At 32.2% G+C, this 24,686-nt stretch overlaps 1 protein-coding gene across 5 annotated transcripts in view; it reads left to right on the forward strand.

Moving 5' to 3' along the window:
* The window catches only part of LOC145259728 (protein BANP-like), a 56,533-nt gene that overhangs the window by 7,362 nt on the left and 24,485 nt on the right, over positions 1-24,686 (forward strand). Inside the window, exons 2-6 of one of the 5 annotated variants that reach the window (XM_080117422.1) lie at positions 8,056-8,130; positions 11,904-11,999; positions 15,071-15,284; positions 17,782-17,882; positions 19,877-20,097. In XM_080117422.1, coding sequence (XP_079973548.1) covers positions 8,092-8,130; positions 11,904-11,999; positions 15,071-15,284; positions 17,782-17,882; positions 19,877-20,097 — 671 coding nt within the window. In that variant the 5' untranslated portion in view covers positions 8,056-8,091. Of the gene's footprint in view, positions 1-8,055; positions 8,131-11,171; positions 11,300-11,903; positions 12,000-15,070; positions 15,285-17,781; positions 17,883-19,876; positions 20,098-24,686 lie in introns of those variants that run through there. The other 4 variants (XM_080117423.1, XM_080117425.1, XM_080117424.1 and 1 more) reach the window with 4 other exon arrangements.

Raw genomic sequence — 24,686 nt, forward strand, 5'->3', positions numbered from 1 at the left:
AAAAAGGATTTTTAATATGAATATCAATACACAACAAAATAACAAATTTCTAGGAGTATAGATAGATGACAAAAAAGTCTATATTCCAAGTTCCAAGATGTCGATCTTACCATTTATTTCTTTCAGTATGTTAAAATGTTCAATTCTTGACAGCACCTGTTTCATAGTGCAGAACCATTCATATAATTGTTATATCAATTTTTAAATTTTTTTCACCCTGACTCATCAGAAAAATAAGAACTCACTAACTTTAAAAGAAAATAAAAAGAATAGGGGCATGATTACATAACTATGAAAAAATCAATGTGTTTTGTGATATTTACGCCATCTCTCTCTCCCTCTATATATATATATATATATAGGCATGGCTCAGAGGCTAAGGAATGAGTGGAGAGTTGTATGTTTTGTTTTCGATTCTAGTTGATAGTACTCAAGTCACACGCACACATAAAGACATATATGTAATTTTGATCTCCCTACTATATATTAGATTCAATATAATAGTCACTAGCAAATTCTCTATAATAATAAATACATAATCTTCATGAATTAAAAATTTGTATTTAAGTATATGTGACCAAGCAATGCTGGGCGTCCTGCTAGTATCTATATAATGTTCATCCACAGACAGTTATTTTGCTGTATCATGGTTCTTCAGTGTGGATAATAACAGATGGATGCTTCCAACTGATTTGGAACTCAAATACATTTGCAGCAATCAAGTGTCATAATGATTGAACCACCAGCTAATGCTGCATGTAAGAGAAATGTCATTATTAGACCATGGTGTGTGAGTATATATATATATATATATATATATATATGCAACAGTGGGCGGTGCTCGGTCGTAAAATACACTTAAATATGGTATTTTATTTGTTCAGATTTCATATATATTATTATAGAGTTGTGATTTCAAAATTAAAAAAAGTATTTGGATGCCATCAGCTAGAATCGAAACCGAAAGCAAAACTGTAGCATTCAAAGCTGGTGACGTTACCACTTTACCAATGTGACATGCATATAAACTGATTAAAAATAAACTAAGATGAATATACAAAATGTATAACAATTTTTTTTCAATTTGACCCCTTATAAACAATTTTAACCAGCTAAAGACCCATAAAAGAACGGTCCGTAAAAAATCCAATCATTTGAAGACCCTAACGTCGCTTTGCGACTTTTAGTTTCATAGGAGATAGTTTAAAAATTTGGAGAAAGACAAGCAGACAAACATATAGCTTTTTATATATAATATATATAATTTTTAATATATACTCGTGCTGGTCAAAAAAATAGAACATCATGTTTTTTGGCGCTAAATTCTTATTGAGTACGATCTGTGAGATGTAATTGATGCTAAAATATGACTATCATGCTAAACTAACTGAAATAGTTGTTTTACAACAGAATATTTTTTTCATATCAATTGCAATGTCAGTTTTTGAATATTTCATGTTTCAAAATAATAGAACAAGGCATGTAAATAAACAAAATAGGTGTTTTATTAACATAAATACAAATAAAATTAATATTTAGTAGCAGCAACTTTTGCCTTGATAACAGAATTCGCCAGGGCATGGAATCAACAAGCTTCTCCAGTGTAGACATTGAATCCCATGTGTTCTGGATTGCAAAGGTAGTAGGTTTTTCTTTGTGGAGCTTCCTCTTTATTTGGTAAAGGCTTCAATAACATTCAAATCTGGTGAGTTCGTCCGCCATTCAAGAACAGGGATCGATCGTTCTCGGAGCCAGGTGTTAGCAGAAAAATGATGTGTGTAGCCTCCCTGTCAAACTGGTTATCCAACACTGGCAATAAATTAGCTTCCAGGATATCTTGGTACATTTTCGCGTTTTACAGTTCCTTTGATGAAGCATAAATTACCAACACGTTTAGGACTCATACAGCCCCAAACCATGCAAGATTGCGGGAACTTCACAGACTTCTTAACACATTCTTGGTTATACCGTTTCATGGTTCTTTGCCAAACACGTGGCCTTTGGTCGCCAAAGCAAATACAAAATCAAGACTCCTCTGAAAAGCAACTGCTCATCAAACCTGGACTGCAGACGAATGGTGCCATGAGATCTTTTCAGATGAGTCTCAATTTTGTATTGCCTTCGACGACCAAGGGCCACGTGTTTGGCAAAGAACCACGAAACGGTATAACCAAGAATGCGTTAGGAAGTCTGTGAAGTTCCCGCAGTCTTGCATGGTTTGGGGTTGTATGAGTGCTAAAGGTGTTGGTAATTTATGCTTCATCAAAGGAACTGTAAACGCGAAAATGTACCAAGATATCTTGGAAGCTAATTTATTGCCAGTGTTGGATAACCAGTTTGACAGGGAGGCTACACACATCATTTTTCTGCTAACACCTGGCTCCGAGAACGATCGATCCCTGTTCTTGAATGGCGGACAAACTCACCAGATTTGAATGTTATTGAAGCCTTTACCAAATAAAGAGGAAGCTCCACAAAGAAAAACCTACTACCTTTGCAGTCCAGAACACATGGGATTCAATGTCTACACTGGAGAAGCTTGTTGATTCCATGCCCTGGCGAATTCTGTTATCAAGGCAAAAGTTGCTGCTACTAAATATTAATTTTATTTGTATTTATGTTAATAAAACACCTATTTTGTTTATTTACATGCCTTGTTCTATTATTTTGAAACATGAAATATTCAAAAACTGACATTGCAATTGATATGAAAAAAAATATTGTTGTAAAACAACTATTTCAGTTAGTTTAGCATGATAGTCATATTTTAGCATCAATTACATCTCACAGATCGTCCTCAATAAGAATTTAATGCCAAAAAATATGATGTTCTGTTTTTTTGGACCAGCACGAGTATATTTAAAACATTTGCATTTGTCTCCCTTGATTAAAATTATACAAGAATTATGTTCCTTTGAATGACAGTTCATTTTTTTCAAATTACAAACTACTGAAATTTAGTGTTAAGACTATGTACTTTGATGTGGAATTAAACAACTTACCAAGATATTTGACGATGAATCTATTCTTGTGATTTTTGCTTGTTTTTTTTGTTGGTGGAATTGAACTTTTTTTGATATTGCTGTTGGTTTATTTTTCTGGGTATGATTCATAACACATCCATTGTATCATTCTCTTCATGAAACACATCATCCACCCTCATTGATTAGGTTTCACTCCCAGGCATTATCACACTGCACATACATGCCTGATAGATTCCTTTCTTAATCAACAAACATAAATCTCTGCTGGTTAGTAATGACAAAAGTTTCTTCAATTTACTCCATGCACACTTAATGAAGAATACAAGTTGAGAATTATCCCCAAATTTTAGAATACCTAAAATATTTTGAATTAAATACTAGAAAAAATAACCCTCAACATATATTAAACAGAAACCCGCCTCCCTTCATATTATTTCTATTACTAATCCTACCTACAAATGTGAGCAAGTAATCTTTCTAGTTTTAAATAAAAAAAAAATGAAGAATATTTATCATACAAATAATTTCAAAAAACAAAAAAGAAAAACAATTCATCAATAACTTAAAATACACAAAGATAACACCCATGATTATAGCCAGCATTTATTTGATTCCCCACTAAGAATGTAACAAAAACTACTTTGGTTAAATATAACAAAATGTAGATAAAAGAAATAGACAAGCCATTAAAATAGATACTAAACAAAATGCCTTTTTCTCCAACATGTTAGATTTCAGCAACATTTTCAATTTTACTTGGGTTACACTAATAAAAGCAATCTACAAAAAAATCTTCACCACCTCAGTTTATCAGTTTATCATATCTTAGTCTAACCACACTATCAAACAAGAAATAAGTTAAATTCTGAATTTTTGAGATGAGATGTGAATGCTTGTATTATATTGATTAATCAGGTTATTATTCTCATCGTGGGTGTTATTAGCACATTTTGGTTGCTGCAAGTTCAGGTGTTGAAAACATGCTTCTTTTTCTCTACTAAGGAAAAAAGGGTTGGCTCTGCATTATAAGAATTCGAACCGGGGGTTTGAGGGTGGGTCTGTCGATCATAAAGAAGGTTCAATCTTCAGGGATATTTTTTAAAGGCTTTCCTAAAACATGAGATATGCCCAGCTCAAGGGGGGTAATTTCACAAAAAAAAAAAAAAAAAAAAAGCTTTGTATTGTGTTTTTTTTTTTTTTTGTTTTTTTTTTTTTTTTTTACAAAAACACGCATGGGTATCGATCCTCTGTTTCATAAAACATTTTTTCACTAATATTAACAATTAGTATAGATATCCCGAAAAATTGAATCATAGGAAAGCCTTTAAAAAATATCTTACTTACCCCTGCATTTAATTTATGAGGATAGATTGTTTTCGTTCTATCAGCCATAACCAGGTAGGAGTGTCAACTAATTGTTATTTTTAATTATCACCTATAATAAGGATTGAACCTTCAGTCGTCAGATGACTCACATAGAACTGATTGCCAACGCTTTTAGCCTTGTGGATACAAAATTTGTTTAATATATATCTGGTTCATCATGAAGACAACATTGAAGATGCTGCTTCAAGCTTAAGTGATAAACTACATAAACTTGTATCTCTACAAAGCCACCATTCGCCCATGCATGGAGTACTGTTGCCACATCTAGGATGGTGCGTCTACCACTAGTTTCTTTCTCTTAAACATTATCCATAAAAGAGTCTCTGATCTAACAGGTTCAGCATTATCAACCAAGCTCCAACCCCTGTCTCATCACTGCAATGTTGCATTCCTGTGCCTATTTTACAAGTAGTTTAATGATATGTGCTCTGAGGAACTTGTATCACTTGTACTCACTCGACATAAATTTCCTGACTAACCCAACAAATGAAAAATCTCACTCTTTGAGGTTCCTAGGTGCCAGAAAGTCTTTTACTCTAGTAGTTTCTTTTCTCAAACTGTCAGACTTTGGAATTCTCTTCCTGTTTCCTGCTTCTCTGACTACTAACATGCAGAAATTTAAATGTACTATGAACAGACGTTTCTCTGCTCAACTTTCTACATAGTGCCGCTATAAACATGGTCCTAAATAATAACCATTTTATGTCCAAGTGGCAATATGAGTAGTAAAAAAAAAAAACAAATTTAATTCATTCTTTGACTGGTTATAAACCCAAAAGTTTTGTTGCACAAACAATTTTCACAATTGAAATTATCGGGGTTGCAAAGTCGGAGTCAGAGGTTTTAGCTGTGGTCAGAGTCAAATTTCTAAAAGTACTAGGAGTCTGAGTCAGAATTTTTTATCTGACTCTTTAAGTCCAATAAATTTATTTTTTACATGGTTTTCCGGTTTGGTTTTACCAGTTGCACGACTTAGCAGCTTTTGTATGGTTTTGCTTTTATTTTTGAAGATATATCATATTTTGTACTGTACTGCAATGTTTCTAATTCATCAAGATATTTCTGTCCATCAAATCACTGCAAATCCTATCTGGACAGCTGTTTTCGTTTTGTTTGTGATGTCACCCAAAATTGATGAAAATTCTGTCTTTGAGTGAGATCACTGGATTACATCAGATAACAATCAGATTGTAATCCGAAAAAAACAAAAAAAAACGAACTTAAATCAATAAGAAGCAACCCATGCTACTATATGCCATGGCCTAAAGAGGTTTCTCTATCCTTAAATATTGTATTCCCTTTTGAACCGATAGCATAATAAAATTTAATTGTAAATTTTTTATCCCTTTGTTATCTTAACTTATTCCATAAAGTTGGTTGAGTTTATATGTGAGTATATTCATCATACAAGTGAATGTTAAACGTAAAAAATAATATACATGAAAAGTTTTATAAAAGTATTTATAAAATGCTTGCTGAATAGGTGTGGGAGGCTAGTATATCGATCTGCAGGATAGATTTCCACATAGGGGTCAACGAGCCGGAGTTGGCATCCTTAGGAGTTGGATTTTTACAACCCTGGGAGTTATTGTAAATTCAATTAATCTCTTTGCCAGTTTCAGAAACAGCTTATCTTTCATTCACTCAATAATCTATTATGTCCCTGATAGCATATCAAAGTGGCAATGTGCCTTGTTTGAGGTGAAAATGTAAAAAAAATTTTTTAAAATTAATTGTTGATTCCACATTCTATTTTGCTTCACAGAAACACAGCATTCTTATGTTTATCATATATCCCAAGCTCAGTGTTCACAGTACACAAATCAGAGTACAACTGATGCCCAACACAATAGCTCACAAATTTATGGTTGTATATTCACTGCAAAAGTTTGTGTTTTTGTGCTCATGTAACTGTCTTACTGGTCCTCAAATCGAAAAGGTGTTGCTACAAAAATTAAGAAACAGAATGAGAAATAATCTATTATATGAACGCTAGTTTGTTTGTTTGTTTGTATGTATGTATGTATGTATGTATGTATATCCAGCTAAATACAAAAACTGCAAAACAGAGACCCACAAAGTTGGTATTTTCTTGATGGCCATTGCCCCGAATGAATAATATCTAAAAATTAGAAAAAAAATTATTCTTTCTTTGATTTACACATGTGCAGATTTCATTAGCAGGGGAGGGGAGGGGGGTCAGTTTTCTGCCAGTTTAGTTACTAACTATAAGGGAGTAACTCTTATTTTTTAATCAAGGAGTAACTTCCCCTATGCCAACTCATTCCTCAAAGAATCTATAAAAAGGAGTTGTTTGTGTGTGTCCAGAGAGAGGAATGGTCTGGGTGGAGAAGAAAGAGGGAGGGGGGAAGAGAAAATGATAGAGAAGAAAGAGGGAGTTGTGGAAAGGAAAAAAACAGGGGAGAAGGAAAGAAAGATGGAAGTTTTAATAGAAATATGTTATACCATTGCCTCAGGCAATACCGCTAGTCTTTGTATAAAGCTTTCGATTTTTTACAAGTAGAATATAGAGATTTCTTGATAATTGCCTTATAGTGATATTCAACTCCCCATCCCCAGCCAAAGGAGCCATAGGCAGAACTTCTGCTTTAATAGTCAAATCTGTTCTGATATTTTTCTCAATTGGTGGGGTACATCTATAATTGTTTATAATACATTCCTCAATTGGCATAATTCAAAAAAAAAAAAAAAAATCAATGTTTACAGTTTAGTTTCCAACTTGAAATCATCAAAACAACGACAGTCGCATTCCAAATGCCTATCCCTCCTGGCCTACATTATATGACCATCTAGATTATAATATTCATTAACTATCCTGCCTTTTTTATCTGATGGTTAGCTAAACTGCATACATAACAGATCTCGTTTCACACCTCTAAACTCTATCATTAGTATCAACTGCAGAGAGCTTCCATGCTATGCAATCTCAAGGCAACTTAGGTCGATCTTTCCACCATCTACCGGGGACGCCGAAATGTCAGGCTTTCTTGATGACAACACTTGAGCGTACCACGTGTCAATACTAACAAAACCTTTTTTCTCTATTAAAATGTCCATAGGGGCCAAGCTGTTCTAGCATATCTTGCGATGATTCAGTTGTTACATCTTCTGGCTTCACACTCCACCTATTAATGTGAATAAATTAATTTCTTTACTCTGGTGCTACCAGATCAGGCTGTCTGAAGATATCAGTTTTCCTGGCCTAAAATGCACAGAACATTGATGTTTTTTACTTTCACTTTGTAAAACTCAATCATGTTTTGCAAAACCAAAAACAACAATTTTCCTCTACAAAACAACCAAACCAAACACCATGGATAAATATTTGAGATACAAAGAACTTTAAGCATTAAAAACTTTTACAAAAATAATTGAACCTGAAAATGTTGATGTCATAAAACAAAACACAATGAATAAATATTTGAAGAATTAAAGAACTCTAATCATAGGAACTTTTACCAAAATGGCTGAATTCGGCATTAAATAACTTGGAAAGGGTTGATATGCCGTCAAACAAAATAACCAAACTAATCCTTTTCTGTCTCTTTGGTCTAAGAAGATTTTCATAATTCTATCTTTGAAAATGATTGCAAGTGCATGAATATTACTGTGTATTTCAATATAAATTTCTTCTTTTTTTTTTAATTGTATTTTATCAATTTAGTGTCGTAGTTTTGAAGCTGTTTGCTGCTCCCCCCTCATGTCGTCAAATCAGCACACAACTATTCACCTGCAAATGGTAGGCAATTTGGGATGTTTTATTTTATTTCTAAAAAAAAAAAGAAAAGATTATAACTTTGTTGTCGCTTGATTCAAGATTATTTTGTTTAATTTACATTTTTATATTAATATAATTATGTGACGCCTTCTCGTGTGCATGTGTTTCTTGCCTCTATGTGACTTGCGCAATTGTTTTTATGTGCTATTAATGTTTTTTTTTTTTCCTTTCTTATTATACTCGTTTTCACCCTAAACAAGATGTATTGCCATTTGGTCATAAGCAGCTGCTATTTGGGATCATGTCTAACAGGGGATCGTGGGGAGGTGAGCAGCAAGAAGTCTGTTCACATTAAATTTAAACTTTTGCATGTCGGTACAGTCAGGGAAGCAGGAAACAGGGAGGGAATTACAAAGTTGAGCAATCTGAAGGAAGAAATTATTAGAGTAGAAGGCTTTCCGGCATCTAGGGACCTCAACATTGAAAGGATAGGATTTTGCTGCTTGTTAAGTGAGTCGGATATGTTCGTCGAGGGGCATAAGTGCAATGAGTCCATTAGAGCACAGTCCATTAAAGTGCTTGTAAAACAGACACACATGCATTTTTCGATTATTTATTGAAATGGAAAAAATTCAGTGGCGTAAAATACTTTGGATTATTAGTATTATTCAGACTAGTGTTCTTATCATAAGTGTTATTCGAACAGAACTCTTTATATTTCTGAAGTTTTGAGATGGGGATTGGTTCTTTAGATTCTTCGGACTACTGTTCTCATCTTCAGTGTCATTTTCACAACATTTCGGTCGATGTAACCTTTGACCTTCTTCAGGTGTATCTTGTCAAACTCAGGGAATTTGAACGGAACCCTTTATTTACTTCACAGGTTAGCATGCTCTCATTCCATCAGCCATGACTGGATAGAGGTCCAAAGTAATTCGCAATTATATTTTTTCAGTCACACACATAAAGATTTCAACCTTCAGGAGATTATCATTTTTATAATTGATTTTTCTAAATACTCTGCGCCACAGGTCCTTGTGGACAGTTCTAGTACAAATTTTGGGAGCCTTAAACCTATTTTATTTCTAGTTATAAATATCACTATTTATTTCTACACAGTGTAGTATCTGTTTTGATGCTACACTTCACATTTTCTGTCCTCAGTCGGTGGAGGAGAAATCTTTCATGACTGAGACAATTTTTGTTTTTATCCAAAGTGCCCCTTGGGGAACTGGATTTTCCCCACATTAAAAATCAACCTTATGTCTAACTCTGCCCTTGTGGGGGAGGCAAGTAAAAAGGAATATATACAGTAATAAGTGAGTAATAACAAAATATATATTTTCCTACAAATTTAGTTTTTTTTGTGTATTGATATATTAAAAAACCTTTTTTCTATTTATTTAAAAAGAAAATACAACTTTGTTATATATGGATTGTGGAATTGCATTCATCTGCAAAAGATCTAGTTAATTTTCATATTTTTTTTTAACATTTTATTTTAATTCCCTATTAGTTTTTTCAGTTTTCTTATGAGAAGATCATCTTTACTTAACTATTACGTGTAATTATATTCATGCAGATATTCTACATGATTTATACTTGCGTAATATTTACTTAAAAAGCTTATAGTAAACAGAAGCATCTTTCTATATATATTTATGTATGCATATATATATATATTTGTTTAAAAAATTTGACCTACCAAGCTCTTATGTCAGTTTTTGGTTTACAGACATGAAACTTGATATCTAGAGTATTTGAACCCATACAAAACTTTATATTTGGGTTTTAGCTGGGGAAAGTCGGTGCAAAATGTGAAAATTAAAGAAATTAAATTTGCCATGTGAAGGTTGAATGACAGCATTATGGATATGCATGCATAACGTAATAACTATTGGTTCATGTTTTAATTTTTTGCTTTGCAGTAAACATGTCTTTATAGCTCAGGCATTAACATTAAAGGAAAAGGTAAATCATAAGCTAAACGTTTTTGTTTTGATTCTTGGTGATGGCGCACAAATCACTTTTTTTTTTCTTTTTTTTTTTCTTTCAAAATCATTACTATATATTGGGTCCAATATAATCTATCTATATAAAGAGCAAAATGTGTGTTTGTGTGTCTCGCAAAAACTTTCAACGGAGGCGACGGACCCTGACAAGATTGGTATCATTTTGAAGCTCGACCTTTCAGACGACAAATATTGAAAAATTGACCAAAAAGATTAATTCCTTCATCCTAAACTTAGCCGTTTTGTATGCTGACATTTTAGCAAGTCATCATCATCGTTGGATTGACTTTGCTTAATTTCAACGCTCTCTACTTCCAGTTTGGCAATGGAGACGTCGGCAAAGACATCACATTTTTTTTTCTCCCCTCCTTAGCATCATAGATTCGAGTCTACTTGTCTACTACCACTTTTTTTTTTTTTTTTTTTTTTTTAAACATCTGCCTACTGCTGTTTTGACCCCTCCCCCATCATCTGCCTGGGGGTCCTTACTACACCACTTAAAAACCTGGACAACGTCGGGCACCCCTGCTAGTATAATAATAAATACGAAATCAAAATATCATATTTTAGCGTATTTTACGACCAGCAATACCGGACGGCCTGTTAGCGTGTGTATATATATATATATATATATATATATATATATATATATATGAGACACAAGCAAGATAACAAGATCTACAAAGTTTTAGTAATCCAGGGGTTTTTCCCTCGAGCCCCAAAGTCACCAGAGTTTATGCCATTTATTGAGATGGCTTGTTCTCTGTTGGCTAAAGTGCATAATCATGTCTTCTGTGCAGTTCTAGGAGGTCCACCTTTCTAGACTTTGCTGTCTTACTCCTTGGAGAAGGGATTAGTTCATTGCCGAGGTGTCCTTACCAGGGAATGCCGACAGAATTGCTTAGGCATTTTTTTGCATGCCAGAGTTCTCCTTGGAAGTGCTGATTTTTCAATCCCATTTTCCGATCCTGGTGTCTAATTTTCTTGCTGTGGAAGGGAGATAACTACTGACATGAACAGCTTTTGGCAACTATCATTCTTCCTTTATGACCTCATCCATTTTCAAGTAAATATATATTTTTCTTGATAATGATCATGAAGAATGAAAGACAAGATTAGATCCAGACTTTTAGTAATTTAACGGTGTAGATGGCTGGTCCAGTAGACGGATTCACAAGGTAATGGTTTGTTTTGATAAACTTTATAAAAGACCCCCTTCCCTTCCGGTTTATTGGATAATGTCATCTACTGTGCACGGTTGTCCCTTATCCTTTTTTTAATGAATGATATCATCTAGTCTGCATAAAGACATTCCAGATAATAAGAGTTTTTGTTAATATAGATATATAGAAAGATTAAACATTTAAATTCCTAAGCATGACCTGTTTTTCTTTATTGAAGTTGTTGTTATATTTGTATTTATTGTCGATATTTATTTCTTGGTAATGATTTTGGTGAATAAATGAAATTACACAATATTAGGTCAAAGTCAGTTACAATCTTGTTTTTTCGCTTATTCACGTAATGTTGACACATTTCAAGCATGTTTTTCTCAAGTTACATGTATAATACTAAATGGATTTTAACTCTAAATGAATCCCCACTTCATAATATTTAATAAAAACAACATAAAACCATTTTTAAGGCTTATACAGAATTTTTACTTGCATTTTGCTCTGCCCGTGATCTTTAATGATTGCCATAATTTGTCATCAAGTTTTAATTTTTTAAATATTTTTATTTTAGAATTAATGAAACTTTTTTTGTACATTTTCTTTATAGGTAGCAATGAACGAAGATAATGTTGGTACGCATGCTTCCACATCAACAACTGTTCAGGAGGAAATGTCCGTCGATGATCCGGGCAATGTGACCACTGTAAGTGTTCTGTTGGAATCTTGTACTTTGATGTTGTGAGAGTGGAGTGAGGATCCTTGTAGATGACTTACACTAAGTCAGTAGTTCCCAATCTTCGTGCCATGGCACAATTACTGGTGGACCACAAAGTTACAAGTTGTTTATAGATAGAAAAAAAATTTCATGTCGTTATAAGCAGATTTGTTTGTATTAATAAATATTAACACCTCATTACTTATGAATGCTTATATTGATAAAAAGAGAAAATAAAATGTTATATAAATCGTTTAAATTGTTAAATAATTTTCAATTTTCTGATGATAATAAACGTTGGTAAATGTTATACGTCATATCATCTATCTTGTTTACAATGTTCACAGATTCTTTGTATTTCTTATCTGATATTTACATTTAATTGGGGAAAAACTGAATATGATAAAAATTCTCTTTGATTCATTATTTTGTTCAATGTGAGATTCAGTTCAATCTTAATTATGAATAAATTTCTGAAAAAAAAAAATGAAGACAATAGACAATTCTAGATACTCCTATAAATTTATTTTAAAAAAATCAAAACTTCATTGGCTTTATAGTGAGGATTACTTGAATTCTGGATTTCATTGAATTGGAAATACATATGGAATGATTACTGGTGTGCTGAAAATTTACAAGTTGTTATAGGTGGAAAAATTTTTTTATATCATTATAAGCGGAGTTCTTTTTGTTAATAAATACTAACTCCTACATTATTTTTTATGTGATATCTATGCTAAAACGATAAAAATAAAATGTTATATAAACGATTTGTTTGAATTGTTAGATATTTTCAGTGAGTCGGGTTGGTAGGGAACAGCTTTATACACTGACACCCAGCAGTTGGAAGAAAAAGATCTTTTCACAATGGCCAATCCCTGCGAGTGCTAATCCGACAATGTACACTCTCCGGTGCTGGTTGTGCAAACCATATGCTTGTCGGCAGGTGACTGGCAAAAAAAGTCTTTTAGTTACTAGACGAACGTTTGCTACGTTTAGGAAATGCAATTCTCAAATGATGTAGTGTTGCTATTTATCATATTGTATCGAAAATTCTGTCCGTTATTTTTAAGGTCACATTTGGGTTTGTGTTTGTTTGCTTTTTTTTTTTTTTACTAATACAGTGGCTCCCAATCGCCGTCCTGTGGAATGATTATTTGTGTGTCATGAAGAGATTGTACGTTGAAATTACAAGTTGTTTATAGGTAGAAAAAAAAATTTCATGTCATAAGCAGTTATTTATATTAAATACTAACACGTTTTTACTTACGTGATGTTGATTGCTTAAACGATAAAAAGAGAAAATAAAATGTTATATAAATCATTTAAATTGTTAGATATTTTCAATTTTCTGATGATAATAAACGTTGGTAAGTGTTATACGTCATATCATCTATCTTGTTTACAATGTTCACAGATTCTTTGTATTTCTTATCTGATATTTACATTTAATTGGGGGAAAAAACTGAATATGATAACAATTCTTTGATTCATTATTTTGTTCAATGTGAGATTTAGTTCAATCTTAATTATGAATAAATTTCTGAAAAAAAAAAATGAAGACAATAGATAATTCTAGATAATTCTATGAATTTATTTTAAAAATAATCAACCTTTATTGGTTGTATAGTGATGATTACTTAAATTCTGGATTTCATTGAATTGGAGATACATACATTCCTTCTCCATTGTGTGAAACCTAATGTTGTCTAATGAAGCAATGGTTTTATGTTAGATGAAAAAATACTTTATTACTAATTCACCCAACCTTCAAGCTAAACTTTATTTTAATGCATAGAAAGGCTTTGAGTAAAAAAATTTTTTTTTTCTGTAATAGGTGTTCCATGAGAATTTAAATAGCTCAATAGTGTTCCACCATGTAAAAAAAAAAAAAAAATGTTTGGGAACCATTATTTTGTCATATAATGGATTTATTTTCGTCTTGCCGATTGTATTTATTGTGTTAATCTGATTGGATAAGGATTTATTTGAATATAGGGATTAATAGTAGTGTTGGGACAATAAATCAGAATTGGAAAAATCAGAAATTTGGGGGATATCAGAATCGGAAGAATTTGTGCCTATTTTCCGATGCCAAAAAAGATTATTTTAATTGTCATTTTTTTATTAGATTTTCTTTAAAACAAAATCTAATAAAAAAATGATTCTTTTGTCTTTTTTTATTAAATTTTGTTTATTCTCATTAAAATCGGTAAAATCACATATTTTTCAATCCTCCCTGCAGTGACTTAGTCCATAATACATTGTAGTTCACATTGCACTGTAGAGAACCTACAGTTGATTTGTAAAAATTATTTTTGAATATGCTATTTCCGAAATGGTCTAGACCAGTTTCAAACTTCAGGACACCATGGAGCCCCTGAGCAGGGGAAAGGTTTTTCATGGAGCACAAACAAGATAATTTCTAAAATAAATATGAAAAACATTAATTTCAATTTTTAACTTATACTTGTTCATTAATTGTTTCTATTCGTGATTTTACTACGTTTTCGTGCTTTTAAAGCATTTTTTTGTTTTTGATTAATCAAAAGTTGTTGCATTTTTGTTAATTTATTTTTTATTTTAATGTTTCATGAATTTTCCTGGAACTCTTTATACCTGTAGTTATGTATCATATCTTTTTCCAGTAAAAAGATAAAAAATTGTCTGCAGCCATTTAATTTTTGCATATAAAGCATTTGGTCCTCTTTAAGAAAGGGCTTGCGGAGCTCCTCAGCCTCACTCACGGAGAAACTCTGGTGTAGACTCTGTTGATTTTGGTGTCAAGAGACGTGGACTTTAGCTCAAATTTTTTATTGAAAGAAAAATATGACATTTTATGCATTCAGAATGAATCAAACAGCAAATTTGATAACTTCGGAGAAAGACATTCAATGTTTTTAATTGTTCTTATTAATTCAGACGAGACTATACATCAAGCTATATGCGCAGAAATGATTTTAAGCATTTTAATTTTAGACACCGAAGGGTGAACTCTGCTGCTCACTACAAGGTGAATAAACGAATAAAACTTATTTTAATTTTGTCTTTTCTTTCAGATTGTGATGAATGAAGTGGGTGTACCAACAGTTACTCTTACGGAAACGACAACGGCAGCTGGAGAAGATAACGTTGCAGTCACCGTTAGCGAGGCATTGGCTGCGCCAAATTCAGTCCGTGTTGGGACAGCCATTTCAAAGCCGCCGCCACGCGTTGTCAATGCTGTTCACTTGATGTCTAGCATGAGTAATCAGGATTTGAGTGATGAATCCAGTAAGATCTGCTTTGCTTTTAGAACGTTATGTGCACAAGATACTTAAAAAAATTTAGTTACATAAGTACGAGAGACGTTCCAAAAGTAATGCCTCCCATATTTTTTATTTTTTTAACTCAAAATTTTGAAGAGCTATGTAGACAGGAGTGACACCATTACAACAAGTGACGTTTTATCCTCCAGAATTTTATTTTTCTACATAGTCACCACCATTCTCGATGCACTTTTGCCAGGAATTCAATGACGCATCTCCTCTTATGCACGTTCATGACAAGGAGTTGCTTCCTTAGTCTCACATTGTCAATATCTGCAACAGAGAGATTAAAACTTTCAGGTCATCATAACAATGCAGTTTACAATCCTCTCTGATCCATTCAGGCAGAATAAAAAGAAAAGCGGGCATTACTCATGGAATATCCCTCATATATGTAATCAAATTTTAAATAATATTTAGAGAATTTGATTGCATAAGTAATCTTATATGTGTGTGTGTATAAAAAAGCTATGCCGAGTTACTTTTTATTGACATGTTTTTGTTTTTTATAATTTTAACATTGCATTGTGTTCATACTTGCATCAGTATGGTCAGATGGAAATTTTGTATTGTATGATATTTCGGGAAAATTTCCTTCCTGAAATACGTGTTCAATTTTAATTCAAACATACATGTGGTAGATGGGCGGGTGGGGGGGGGGGCTATTGTAAATATGTTTTAATTTAAATGTTAATTTTTATAAAATTTACCTAAAATATTTAAGAATAGAAATTTGAGTATTTCGTTGGAAGATTCGAGAAATCTTTGTAACTTCATAGAAAACAGTTGAAAATTTACAATGCTGGTTTGAATATGTAGGTTAACCTCAATTTCAATTAACAAGATTGGTATTAGTAGGATTATGGATGCTTTACATACTGTGTGTGTCTGGAGATTTGGTTACGTACAACGTATCACCTTTTGTATGAACTCTGTATCAAACGTACTAGAAAGCATAGACCAAGAAGACCTGGCTTGAGTGATTTTGTGACCACATTCTCGCTCGTTCAACAACGATCACTGACCCTAACGTTGTGTGCCATGGATTTCTTTTCTTTCATCTTCTATTCTAGCATGTTGTCACCTCTCACAGTGATGGCTGCTGAGGGGAAAGCGCATGGATTTACAGAAATGGATATACAAAAAAATGAAACAAAACACAGTCCCACACATTCTTTGTGTGTGACATTTTGCATATGCAAATGCATGCAAAAACAACAAAAAACTATGAGAACGATCACATGAGAGATGTGGAGAATGTTCGAGATGACATTAGAAGTGTAAATGACGCTCTAGAAGACGATCACATGGGGGACGTCACAGCCATTACAATGAGGAAATAAATACACTTGTTACAAAGAAAAAGCAAATTCTTTTCTATTCTTTGTCTGCTTTGCAACTGAATTGATTGCTGAAAGAATTTAGACAACATTAAACAAATATCAGTTGCTTTGTGTGTGTGTGTGTGTGTGTGACACCATCAACCTAGTTTGCCGAGGCCGTGTTCGTCAGATTTGCTCCAAGCCACAACCTGCCTTCAACTATGTCCAACTGGAAACTTTCCTCAACCGTTGCAAACCCAAAACTCTCGATAAACTGTCACAAAATTCATTGCTACTCCTAAAACTGCCTGTCAACTAACTCTAAATATATCAACGTTCTTGTCCAGTCTTTTGTCTGACACCCCTTAATCAACAATCCTGTTCAGCTCCCTTTTGTCTACCTTGGTGAAGAACTTACTCTCCATTTTTCTGCTGATAAATTATTTACTTTTTTTTTTTTTTTTTTTTTTTTTTTTTTTTTTTTTTTTTTTTCCTGTATATATTTTCCTCTTTGTAAAAATACCTAACACCTTTTTTTTTTTTTTTTTTGGAATGGGGAGAATGTCAATAGTATCACAATTTGACTGCATGCAACATAACTAATGTCAACCCCTTTGGATCGAACCACATTGTTCATACTGAAGTTTGAGACACATGCCACACCTTAAATATCAAAACCGGATGATGACATCTAGACTTTTTGATGATACTTGCTTCCATACCTAAAATGCACTAAAGAATGATATTATTGTTTTTTTCCTTTCCCTTTGCAAAACACAGTCATGTTTTGCAAACTCAAAACAACAATTTTCCTCTACAAAACAACCAAACCAAACACAATGAATAAATATTTGAAGATATAAAGAACTTAAAGCATAAAAACTGACCAGATTTGTCATTTAAATAATTCAAAAAGTGTTGATATGCCGTAAAATAGCCAAACCTGATGAAGAATGGAAAATTACACTTGACTGGTTTTGGAAACCGTAACTGTAGTGTTGTAATTGGAACCAGTGTTGTAAAAGTTGGTTATTCTCATAATTTCCCTAAAGTTATGCAATTCATCCATGTACAAATACAAAAGTGTTTTCTTTAAATTATTTTCAAACTCGTTAAATCCGTTTTATAATTTCCCTTCAGTTTTTTCTGCAGATGATGAAGACTCTTATGATGGAGAACCTTCGATGAAAAGAATGAAGTTGCAACAAGATATTAATATAAACATGGAACAATCTGTCAAGGTAGTTATCATCTCAAAGAGTTTTTCTATCTTTTAATGTTTATATATATATATTAGAATTATGGGGTAAATTCTAGTATATATTGATTGGTTCTTGTTCAGAATTCCTCTAAATCAAAAAAAAACAAAATAAGAAAAAAGTGTATCTGCCGATGACAAGGGGAAAATATTGTAAAAATCATGTAGATTGGTTAAATAGTTTTATTTTCATAAAGAAAATCATCTGAAAGCGATTAATGGGAATTTGTAGGCAAATGAGAAGTGGTATTGTGTTGACTGATCTATAATATAAATCTCACCTGTCTGTTTAAATATATGTATATATGTTTGTATGTCTGCCTAAAACTTTTGACAGAGGCGACGGATTTTCATGAGATTGGTATCGTTTTGAAGCTCGACTCTTCAGATGACAAATATCGAAAAATTGGCTTAAAACATTAATTCCTTCACCCTAAACTGGGCACTTTTCTACAGGGAGAGGTCGCTTTTTTTTCGCCAATATTTTCGAAAGTCATCCCCTCTTTTCGATTGACTAGCCTTAATTTAAACATTCGTCACTTCTGGTTTGACGGTGGTTATAACAGCAAAGATGTCACTTTTTTTTTTTTTCCACATTCTTTTCCTCCATTGCGGTATAGGTTCAAGCCTGCCTGCCTCCTACTACTACTTTTTTTTCCTTTGCTCAACAAATAGCTCCAAATATCCGGGCAATGCCCAGCACCCAAGCTAGTTATAACATAAATCTCACAAGTTTGAATTAGTTATTTCCTTTTGTTTCTTGAAATTTGATTTTCTTTTTTTTTTTAGAATAAAACTACTTGATCAATTTATGATTTTTGGAATATGATGTTTTTGTTCCGTGAAGTAAATAAAGGGTTCTGTTTGAAGTTCTATCCAAATTTCCAGATTCAACAGAAAGATTCCAGAGTTCGATAAGATAAACCTGAAGAAGGTCGGCGGTTACATTGATCGAATTGTTGTAAAAATGACACTGAAAATGAGAACAGTAGTCCAAAAAATTCAAATAATTCGTTGAAATTTATATTGGTTGAAATGTGAATATTAAAACCGAGATAAAAATCTGAGTAATCCCCAAAAAATGTAAATTATCGCCATCCGAAAAATCTAATATATAAATGGCTATATGTCTGCCTGTTTCCATATTTTCAAACTCTATCTCCTTGGAAACTAAAAGTCGCAGAGTGTCGCTCGGGGCCTCAAATGATTGGATTTTTTACGGGCCGTTCTTTTATGGATTAAAATTGTTTTTAAGGAGTCAAAAATGGGTCAAGATTTAAAAGATCATACATTTTGTACATTCATCTTAGTTTATTTTTAATTTTTAATCAGTTTATATGTATGTCACGTTGGTACAGTGGTAACGTCACCAGCTTTGAATGCTACAGTTTTGTTTTCGATTCTACCTGATGGTACCTAAATACTTTTTTTTTTACTTTTGAAATCACGACTCTAATGATGATATATACGAAATCTGGACAAATTAAAATATATTTAAGTGTATCTTACTCGCCCCCCCCCCCCAAGTCATGTTATATGTTTGAATTTTTTTAATTTGGATTTGTCAGACCACAGTTCTCATCTTGAATGTTATTTGCATGTTTTTCCAATCTAAATTCTGACCTTCTTAAGGTGTCTCTTGCTAAATTCAGGATCTTCATGAAATTACAAACAGAACCCTTTATTTAATTCACAAGAAATAGTCTACTCTTGTTCCGTCAGCAATTGTATTCTTAGTATTGCTCGCACTGAGGATTGAACCATCGCCATTCTGAAGAGTGTCAGAAGATTCCTGAGTTAGACAATAAATATTTTGGAATATGACAAGATACACCTGGTGGTTATATCGACCAAAACATTGTGTGAATAACACTAAAGATGAGAACAGTAGTCCAAATGATCAAAATAATATGTAAAATCATGTTTATCATTAACATTTTCTTCTATTGACTTTTTTTTTTTTTTTTTTTTTTTCAGCAAATTTTATTCGATATCAACAAAGCAATCTGTTTACGACTTGACAGCATAGAAAATAAATTAGAACAAATGAGTTTACGGACAAAATACTTGGAAGTAAAACTTCTGGAATTGGTGGCACAAAATAAAGGCAGCAACAACAATAATAACAACAACAACAACAACAATAATAACAACAACAATAACAACGACAATAATGTTAATTCCTTAAATCACAAACAGTAAGTGAATTGGTTTTTTTTTGTCTTTTACCAATTTCTCATGTTTAACATTGTATTTGCTATATTGATATTATTTTAATATCACCTAAACATGGATTATCTCATGTGTAATCATTTGTTAGTGCTTATTTAGAATTATACTTAAAAAAAAAGTATAAAAAATCTTAATGATGAACATACTTGTCATGAATGAAGACGTCATGTTTGAAAAATCAAGTAAATCGACCAAGTAGTTTTTACTAAGAAAAGTTTATAATTTTTAGCGATTTTAATACTAAATGTATTCATTAGAAGGCTGATTTTGATCCTAATAGTTCAAATTGTCTTCCTCTTATTTATTTAACATGGTTGATCAAAATACATCTTCCTTCATCACATTTTATCTTTTTAGTTAAAAAAAAAAAAATTGATTAATTTACATGATTTTTGGAATATATCTTTGTTCCATGATGAGTACATACATCAAAGATTTTTCTGCATATTTTTTTTTTTTTTTTTTAAATAAGTGTAATTCTAAATAAGCACCCATTTGTTTCTCTCAATATGATTTCATATATCGAATAGATTAACAGATTTTATTTCGGTCAAATAACTAATAATTGGAAAGCTTAACTTGTGCATTAAAACTATATAGATGCATTGACGATAAGGTGAAAATTTTCATGAAATTACATATATATATAATATATATATGACATTTCCTCTCATTGCTAATGATTATGTTCAAAAGTCTTTCATTTATTTATTGCGGACTATTATCCTCATCTTTTAGTTGTTTTTTCACAATGTTTCAGCCAACTTTAGCTCTGGCCTTCATCAGGTGGTAACCACAACAGTTACGAACTCTGAATCTTCTAGCTGCATCCTCAGCAATTACTTCCTTTTAGCTTTTGGCCAGAGGAATAATTGGCTGAAACGTGAAACAACAACTAAATGAGGATGAGGATAATAGTCCGCAAAAAAAAAAAAAATAAAACTCATCTCAATAAACATTCCAATTAATTGAAAAGTCTTGTCCGAAAGAAAGCTAAATATTGTTTTTTTTAATTATTTATCTATCCATTCTCATTTTTTACTATGTGTTTTTAAACATCTCTTTGGCGTAAAGGAAAAATATATATTTTCCTTTGTGAGAATCTCTTTTCTTCTTTAGTAATATGAATTAAAACTAAAATAAAAAAAAATTACCTTGATTATTGATAATGACATTGCAGTATTAGTATGGGTACATTGTTTTTATTTATTTTTTTTTATAAATTTTATCATTTATGGGGTAGCTACCATTAAACCTATACTATTTCTCTCAAAGAAAGAAAAGGAACATTAAAATTAAAACTGGTGCTATATTGCCTATACCTGTCATAGTACTGATATTCTTCTTTTTTTTTTTTTTTTTTTTTTTTTTTTTTTTAATTACATTTTCACCCCAAACAAGGCACATTGCCACTTTGGTGTAGGGGGCTACTATCAGAGGCAGCAACTACTGGGGCACTATGTTGGGGTTTGGGCAGCAAGATGTCAGTTCACGTTACACTTGAACTTCTGCATGTCAGTACAGTTAGGGAAGCAGGGTCCTGGAATGGAATTCCAGAGTCTAGCAGTTCTGGGGAAGAAACTACTGGAGTAGAAAGATCTTTTACATCTAGGGATCTCTACTGTGTGGGGGTGGGATTTAGCTGCCTGTCGGGTTTGTCGAGGGTGTCTACGTCGTGGGAGCACAAGTGTCTGCAGTTCGTCAGAGCATTCACCATTAAAATACTTGTAGAACAAGCAGAGGGATGCAATGTTTCATCGATGGGACAGAGGCTGAACCTTAGATGCCAGTTCAGGGCCTATCAGATTGGCGACTCTCTTTTGAACCTTGTCTAGGAGCGAGAGACTAGCAGCAGATACACCAGCCCAAATGTGACAACAATACTCCATACATGGGCGAATGGTCGCCTTATAGAGGTACAGGATACTTTCAGGTGTCAGTAGTTTTCTAGCACGGTAGAGAGAGCCTACCTTTTTCGCATGTTTCCTGTGAACGTTAGGCCAAGTAATTTGAAAGATGTACTCTCAGACAGGGAGTCACTGGCCATTGCTATTGGTGGCAGAGAAGGTTTCTTGTAATTATTGAAGGAAACCAGTTTAGTCTTGGCAGCATTGAATGTGACCATCCATTTATGTCCCCATTCCACTACAGATTGGAGGTCATCCTCTAGTGTTTTTGCCATTTCTTTAGATATGTTTTCATTTGTTTTCCTGTCATGCCTGTTATAGAGTGTGTTGCCATCAGCATATATACCCATCTCAGAGGCAGTTTTGTCGGGGAGGTCATTAATAAATATTAGGAACAATAGAGGTCCAAGAATAGACCCCTGAGGCACTCCCGCATTTATATCACACTGTTTAGATGTATGACCGTCGAGGACAACCTGGATTTTTCTCTTATCTAAGAAGGATTTAATTATGTTAAGTATTCTACCAGTGATACTGTATGATTTAATTTTCCTGAGGAGACCCTTGTGCCATACCCTGTCAAAAGCCTTAGATATATCTAGAGCTACCGCTCTGCCCTCCCCCACTCCAGTCAATGGTATATACATTCAGAGATTACAGTTAGGATGTCTGCTGTGGAACGGGCTTGTCTAAATCCATACTACTCTTATATTCTGCTTTTATATATATATATATACATATATATATATATATATATATATATATATATATATGTGTGTGTATATATATATATATATATATGTATATATATATAAAGCAATATCAGACCATTTTCTTTGAGAAACTCAAATTAAGCACAATTGAAAAGAACACAAAAAATAAAGAAATATGGTGTTTAGTTTTTTTTTTTTTTTAAGTCAGTCCATTAGAACTAGACTTATGACTATTCAAAGTATTGGAAAATCCAGGTTCACTGGACATTTTGTCTTCAGTCAGCCCTATTTAAATGCATATAAGCTTGTGACTGAAAATGTTAATAAATTTGTACAATTCACAGAACTACTCATCTTTAAAAAGCTGTATCTTCAGATATTTTTAAGATATTATGAGGAAATTTTGAACATGTGAAGGTTCAGGTGGCTGTATTTATGATAATCTAACTTGGCAACTTACGGACTAATTAGCATATTTAAGTTTCATATCAATGACTTTAAGTTGAACCATCATAAAAACAGCTAACAAAAAATGATAGGTAAGGCTTATCATTATGTGCAGTATTATTCTGATGGACATTATCATTTGTCACCATCACACAGTGAAAAATTCAAGCTAGTGACTGAGAAATCTAAGATGGTGACCACGACACAATTCGTAGAAATTATTAACAAAGGATGGCTTGTACCATATCAAATTAAAGGAAATTTTCTACAGATTGCAGTTATATTTTCAAGCACATTAAACAACGTTCTATCATAAAAATTGCAGTATTGTAAGTATTTTCCTCTAATCCTAAGTTCGAATGGCAAGCCCTCCATTGTACAAACCATCTTAAAGGCATACATAATTGTATAAAAAAAACACACACAATTTATTTTCTATATAAAAAAATTGTTTAACTGCCTTAAAATATAATTTATTTTACATTAAATTTTTCTATTAAATTATATATATATGTATTCCATTTCTGCCAAATTTTTCAGTGTGTTTGTATGTAATTGCCAAAAAAAGGAACAATCACATTTTGAAGAGACAGATGGAGGCGATTTAGCAGAAGGTGTTAATCTACAAAAATACTAAAGAAATCATGCAATAAATTAGATTTTAGTTTTTTGTACATAAAACACATTACAATTCACCTTTGAGTTGATAACTTTTTGATTTCCATATCCATGTTTAAGTCAGTTCATTGTGCAAAAATTTCACCAACTAATGTTAATATTTGAATTTGAAAATTACCAGAATGCAAGTTTTCACCTGTAACAATGTAAAATATTCCATTTTATTCTTAATCCTATTATTTGAAAACATTTATTATAGAGTAAGGGGATTCCCCGTTTGTGTCCCTAGCAGTTTAACAGTATTTCAGAAAAGGAGTTTGGTATAATTTTACAGTTAATGAAAAAAATATAAAAAAATAGAATAATGATTATTTATTTATATATATATATATATATATATATATATAAAATCATTATTCTATTTTTTTATACTGTGATAAAATCTTTTCTTATATATATATGAAGAAAAGATTTTATCCAAATATATATATTATTAGAAATTTTTTCCCAAAGGTTTAATATATTAAAATCTATTAACCAGTGGCAATGTACATATATCAATAAAAATTAAACCAGGTAAATTGACTCAAATATTAAGCTACATGATTAACGTTTCTGTAACCGAGCATTCATATTATATTTGCAAAAAGAAAACAACAAGGAAAAAAAGATTACATTTTTTATTTTTCCGAATGTTACAAATTGTTTCGACAACAACTAGACAATTTTAAACTTTATATTATTAAAAAATCTTCAAGGTTGGCATCTCATCAGACCTGTTGAAAGAAATACAAAATTAATACATATTTTAAAAATAAGTTTTTATTTGAATTTATATAATAAATATATTTTTATGAAAGTATAAAATCA

Source organism: Euprymna scolopes, chromosome 35 (genome assembly GCF_053919585.1).
Source record: "Euprymna scolopes isolate OS-2025 chromosome 35, ASM5391958v1, whole genome shotgun sequence".
Lineage (NCBI taxonomy): Eukaryota > Metazoa > Mollusca > Cephalopoda > Sepiida > Sepiolidae > Euprymna > Euprymna scolopes.